This window comes from Netta rufina, assembly GCF_964035555.1.
Source record: "Netta rufina genome assembly, chromosome: 2".
Lineage (NCBI taxonomy): Eukaryota > Metazoa > Chordata > Aves > Anseriformes > Anatidae > Netta > Netta rufina.
This window is the reverse complement of record NC_140124.1, coordinates 28530131-28536715: the sequence shown is the minus strand read 5'-3', so window position 1 is coordinate 28536715 and position 6585 is coordinate 28530131. Positions and strand designations below refer to the sequence as shown.

Here is a 6585-nt window from a genome sequence, read left to right as displayed (position 1 = left end):
GGGAAAAACAAATGATAAAGAACCAGAATAACCCGAGGACTCGATTTTCAGCAGTGCTGAGCACTACTGCAAATCTAGCCCCTTAGCTCTTAATGGACCAGTTCATCACAAAACCTTGCCAAAATACCTGAAGGATTTATGGATTCACTTATTTAGACAGAGGAAACGTACACAAAAATAACTTTACTCAGAATAAAAGAAGTGACTAGTCTAACTAAAACATCATAAATTTAATTGGCAGCTGTGAACACACAGACACCAAACCTTAAGAGGAAATAAATGTGTTTACGTTTCATATCGAGTAGATAAGCGACAGATAAGAGCGTGCTAAATAAAGTTAGAGAATTTTACCATTTACTTCCTCTTTAAGGGAGTGAATGGGTTCTTGATGTGTAACAGAAAATTGTTAGACTTTAACTAAGACAAATATAACGGCATCTTTACTATAAATTAGCACATGCCTATACACACACACATACATATAACTGCTTACAGTGCAGTTTTAGCACCTAAATGTGGCAACTACGTAGGTATTTACAGGAACCATGGATCATCAAGACACCTTTGAGGTTGCTTGTGTTTATACTCAGAATTTCACCAAGACAAGCAATTGTGAAACTTCATTTTTACCAAGGCTTATCCTGGCTGTACTATTAGAACATTAACTCACAGTTGCTAAAATTACAACGAAAAATTATGTTTTCTGCTTGTTTTCATGCTTTACTTCTTTTTGTCTGCAAAATTATTAATTGAATGCAATAATCCAAGTAAATAAATATAATACAAATGTAACATAAATGACAAGACATCTATATGAACAATGAACCAGCTGAGCTGTACTGGCCCAGGTAATGAAAGCTATGGACACAATGCTTAAAATTTATGAAAGCCCATAAAATGCATGACAAATTTTGCAATTTGATCAGGTACTATGTATCTGTTTAAAATTGTAAAAGCAAGAAAACCCAGTAAAGGTATAAATCATAGAAAAAAAATATCTTGAGAAGCATGTAAAAAACCTTGCATATTTCCTAAAAATAGGTGCCTGAGATGTGCCTAGTGGAAACAGTGTACCCCCAATGGTCTTCCCTACTCAAAGTTTCTGGATTTCTGTCCCTCAGCCTTAGAGCAGCTGCACAGAATACAGCAGGTTTGTAATCTGAGGCAAGTTTGCTCAGCAGCCCCGTATAGCTAGTGGCTATCTACCTGGCCTCTGGTCTCTTCCAGTTATTCTGCAGCTGTTTAGGCACAACTGGTATTTTCTGTGGAGAGCTCAACTACCATACTAAGGGGTGAGCAGCATAACCTTGCAGGTTCCAGGGATTCCTTTGATGTACACGAAACAGAAGTGGCACTATTATTTTCATTACTTTTAACCGCACGGAGAAGTCCATCTTTTCATTTGGAAAACCTAGAAAAATACCCTCCTCCTTACAGTATAGATTGAAATGGTTAACGAAATCTTGGAGCACTGTACATATAGGCCTTTCTATTTACCAGCTCAGAAACAAATCAGGGAGACAAGTGATGGGATGCACTGCACCAAATAGAAGAGTTAACTTTATCTGGTAGCACAACGCAGCTGCAATCTGCAGCCATGCAATGACTTGTCAAGTGTATCTGCACAAGTTGCCGGCCGTGGCCGGCTGCCAGCATTTTGTCTAGTGCAGTTATCTGTTAACTAGATTAAATGGGCTCTGGCAAATTGAAAAAGGTTGGGTAATTGGATGACAAGCAAGGCACCAGGGGATTTTCAGAACTTGTCGCGACTGGAACGATCCAAAACAGTTCTTGAGGAGATGCAGAAGCCAGCCTGTGGAAGTAGGAAGTGAAATAAAGCACGTCTGCTTACATATATTTATTCTCTGCCATTTTATTTTTTTCTTACTTCAGAATTGTACTTTAATGCTCATTCACCCCAGCTACTGGCATTTGTGTTAGGTTACTGTGCTCCTAGGCTAGGAAAGGAACTGTTTTCCTCAGGTCTGAGGAACACTGATATTCCCTCCGCCTAGCAAACAACCCTTAACGCCTGGGCGCCAAGAATCTCATTCCTCGGATAACTTTTCGCGAAAGAAATCGCACATCAGGGGCACTGCTGAGCTCGCACCCTCGCAAGCGCAGGCGCCGCTCGCACCTCGGGCCGAGCCCAGCGGGGGCGGGTGGTCCGCGGGGTGCCCGGGCAGGTGCCTGCAGCCCCCTGGGGACGGCGCTGCCCGGCGGGCCGGGGGCCGCGCTGAGGCTCGGGGCGCGGGGCGGGCTCAGGGCTCGGGGCGGCGCGGCGGGGCCGGCGGCGGCGGGCTGCGAGCAGGCGAACAGCGGAGCCGCTACATCCGGGCTGCGGCGGCGGGCACCTGCCGCCCGGGGGCCTCGGTGACATTGGGCCTCGGCGGCGGGGCGGGGAGGGCGAGCTGCGGAGCCGGGCAGGGAGAGGGGACGCGCGCCAGCTGCCGCCATGTTCCGCCTTATGGTCACCCACGCCAAGAAGCACCCCAGCGTGAGTACCGGGCGGGCGGGGACCCCTGCTGACCTCCGCCGGTGCCCGCCTCGCCTCTCCTCTCCTTCCCCCCCTCCATGTTCTCTCCTTTCTCCCTCCATGTCCTCTCTTCTCCTTGCCGCCTCAGCGCCCTGGGCTGTGCCCGGGTTGCCGGCCTCTGCGCGCTCCGCTGCTGCTCGGTGAGCGGCGGCCTCGCCGCTTTTTTTCTCGGCTGTGCAGGGACCTGGAGCTGCAAATCTCGAGGTGTCGCTGCCAATCCTCTCGGGTGTCCTTCTCCTTAACCCTCGGCCCCCTTTTCTTATGTTATCACCGGGGGTGCAAATGGCGGGGCTGTTGTGGAGGAGCAGGTAGTGGATTCTGAGAAATGTGCTGCTGCATTGTACTGGTGGCTGCGGATGTAGCAGCATTTTCTCTGTGTCTTTGTCACTGTAGGTAATTGTTGTTCTCAAACCGCAGCGACGTCAAACCCCAGCGACGCTTCTCTCAAGCCCCAGCACACAGGGAGCTTGTGTCAATGTTTTAGAGGGCCACAAAACATGGGAGCTCGTTCTTTCATTTGTCATTGCTGTAACCAGAAATGTGATAACACTATTTTGTTGCATTGCAGTATGTCATTTGAAGCATTTCTTGTTGCAGTTGATCCCTCTGTTTTTGATCATTGGATCGGGAGGCGTTGGCGCAGCCCTGTATGTCATGCGTTTGGCGATATTCAACCCAGACGTCTGGTATGTATAAAACAATCCATGGTGTTAGTTTTCTTAATGCTTATATTAAAGTAAGCTTCACTGCCTTTGTTTTTATGCTTCTGGAGCTCTTAATATAGAGCTCCATTATTATTGGCGACAAATTTGTAGGGTTCTCTCGGATTTAGAGATTTGATTGTATGATTACCCTACCATGTTTACAGACTCCTGACAAAGGACTGTATCTTTCTCTGGAGAAACTTATTAAGATAGATGACCACTTATGGTCTAATAACCCTAATATATGTACAAATCTTATTTGTTCTGAAAGTACTGTGATTTTTCTCAACTTGGTCTAATATCTTGTATGTTTCTCAATAGCTGGGACAAGAAAAATAATCCAGAACCATGGAATAAACTGGCTCCCAATGACCAGTACAAGGTAAAACAAAAACCACAGATTTTTAGGAAACATCATACCAAAAGCATAGCTTACTGCTTTAGGACATTTGGATATATTAGAAAGTAGCGGTCTAAGTGACATATGTCATGCAGCAGAGGAAGTACATTTATCTTCAGAAGTCAGAGCAGAGGGAGCTGTTTGAGATTCAAAACTTTCTTAGAATTGGTTGTTAATGGGCCAGAAGGAGTCTCTGTACAGAAGCTGTTAGATATCTATTACTCTCTAAGAAAGGTATTATATGCCAGTGGAAGACTATACTAGCACATAATGCTCAGAGAAATAAAATACAGGGAGAAGAATAAAGCCTTTTAAGTTTTGAACTAAAACTTTCTAAATTCTAAACTACTGACCTCTAACTGTGGGAAGCAAAGCGGGATAATGTCAGTGTTTAACATAAATGCTAAATCAGTTCTACAGCCAGTTGCTTGAAAACAATTGTCTGTAAGTAATAGATGCAGGAGAATGGTTCTTTAAGTAATATTCAAGATATTTCATTGAACTAATGAGAAAGCATGGAAAGATGCATAAAGCAGATGGTAGTTTAGTAAAATGGGGTTCTTCTACTAAAGATTTCTGTTGAGGATGGTTTTAAGACTATCCACAAACTACTAAAAAAGCAAACAGTTTCAGTGTCAAGTGTCTTAGTATGCCAATCATTTAAATAAGCAAAAAAAACACACCCCAGAATAAAATGTTGCAGTTCCCTTAAGAGGAGGCCAAGAAGAACATAGTGCTTCATTTTCATTGCTGTTTCTGGAATGTTGCCTTTCTTAAATATCTAAGAAAGGCAAATTCAATGTTGTGTGCAGCATGAATTCTTTTAAAGAGTGCATGCCTTCTGTGGCATTCTCAGTCTGTCCTAGCATACAAACACAACCTCAGGGTTTACCATATTTGGGTTTGTGTATCACTGTGGATTTTTTTTTTCCAAGACTGTACTGTGGGAAATGAAAAGGCAAAAGCTCTAAATTGTTGGTGACTGTTATGTAAAAAGCTCTGATAAAACAGCAAGTTGCAGCTTTTGATGAAATTGCATTTGTTTTGTAAACTTTCTTCTCTTTGGAAAGGCTGAGGAAGTCAATATTTCAAAAGAGAAGAGTTGAAGGAGTGATGATTGCTGTGTGAGTTGCACAGAAAGCTGTAATTTGAATGTGTTAAAGTAATCTTAATTCCACTCTCAGCTCTGGGCTTTTTTTTTTCTTCATATGCAGAAGTTAAATAAATAAAATTGAGTTTGGCCTTGACTAAAAGTAGTCAAACTAATACATACTTTCTAGTTTCCTTTCCTTTTTTTTTTTTTTTTCTAAGGAATAACTATAGCATCATGTGCTTGACATCAAATCAGGCTGGATGCCAAATATACCTTTAGTCTATTCATTGTCCTCAGTGACTATCTGGACTGTTCTGAATGCCTTGCAGTGGGATGCAACTTTGTTAATATAAATTGAGTGTGCAGAAGGATCTGTTCTTAGCTTCCTTCTTTGTTGTTACATCTTGAAGTTGTAGATGCATTTACCTAAACCAAATTTGACTTTAGCAGTGCTATTGTAAATGTTCACATTTACTATCCTTTGTGCTACTTATTTATTACAAATTAGATGTTGTCTTCATTATATAGGAACACAGATTTGGGGCAAAAAGGATAAACCAGCAGTACTGTCAGGACTTCTTGTGTATAGACTTTAAAGTCTGGGGATCAAAGAAGAGATTCTTCATGGTTTTCTTCAGTTGTAGACACCAGCACTGCCTCATCTCAAAGTTTATAATAGTGTATGCAGAATGAAGATAACATAAAAAGTTACTGCTCTTGAAAGTTTTTTTTTTCTTTTTTTTACTTATTATTCTCAAATTCTCTATTGCACAGACTCAAACTATGATTTCAGTTTCCTGATGTGAGTTCAAATGATGCATGTTTTATAATAAATATGATGGCAAATGATACTTTCTGTGGAAACGTTATCATATCAAGCTTCTAATTCTAATCAAGATTCATTTCTTTTCCTCTCTTCCGTAGTTCTACTCGGTCAACGTAGACTACAGTAAGTTCAAAAAGGACCGCCCTGACTTCTAAGGAGCACGATCATCTCCACAAGCCGCACAGAAAGGTCTTCCGGAAGCCGTCCGCACAGTTATGCTTTATCATCCAGGAAACATTCAAATTTGCCTCATACTGCACTTGATCACCTGTTCGGAAGTGTTTTGATGGGGTTTAATAAATGTCTGAAACTTGGAGTGTCTTCTGTTTGCTTTAATTTCTCAAAATTAGGACATCCAGACATTAACAGTTGTACAGTCAGTCCAATAGTAAGCAAAAGCTGATTCACATTTGCTCTATAAGAAAGTGAAGTCTTGACACGCTTTATACGCAGTCTGTTGACTTGAATTAAGTGATCGCATGTTCATGCAGCATAGCAAACTGCAAGAACTTAAGAGTATAAACACTATATTTTTAATTGCACCTACTTTTTTGAGTTACTGCTATAAGAAGTTTTGGTAGCAGACAAGTTAATGCTAGGAAGTCATTGTTGAATGGGGAATCAACAGATGTTGCCTTATGTTCATGAAAACAAAAGCCAAGTTCTTCTGGGGACTGGTGTTTTGTTTTGACATAGTTTGTTAATAAACAAGAAGCCAAATTTGAATAGTAAAGAAAATTCTAGTAACATAATCAAGATGTCCTGTGGATCACGCCTTTCGAGGTTGTAAAGTGTACAATCATCAGAACAGGGCACCAAATTCAAGAAGTAATTACAATTTACATAGAAGAACAAAAATTATCTTTCAGAAAGGGCATGTCCTCATATTTTAGCCGACCCTTGATTTGGAAAGGCAGGAAGAAAGAATCTTTGCATGTCTTGTTTATGGTAGGTTATTTGCTTTTCTGTAGACAGCTGGTATTTCCCTGAATCAAGGATGTAATTTTTGACTACTGAATGTAAAAC

At 41.5% G+C, this 6585-nt stretch overlaps 1 protein-coding gene across 1 annotated transcript; it reads left to right on the top strand.

Annotated features, from left to right (window-relative positions):
• The first annotated feature begins 2339 nt into the window (after positions 1 to 2339).
• Positions 2340 to 5873, top strand: NDUFA4 (NDUFA4 mitochondrial complex associated). The gene is made up of 4 exons (XM_084281431.1): positions 2340 to 2497; positions 3134 to 3222; positions 3562 to 3622; positions 5658 to 5873. The coding sequence occupies exons 1-4, from the start codon at positions 2456 to 2458 to the stop codon at positions 5712 to 5714; spliced, it is 249 nt and encodes an 82-aa protein (XP_084137557.1). The 5' UTR covers positions 2340 to 2455; the 3' UTR covers positions 5715 to 5873.
• The last annotated feature ends 712 nt before the right edge of the window (positions 5874 to 6585 follow it).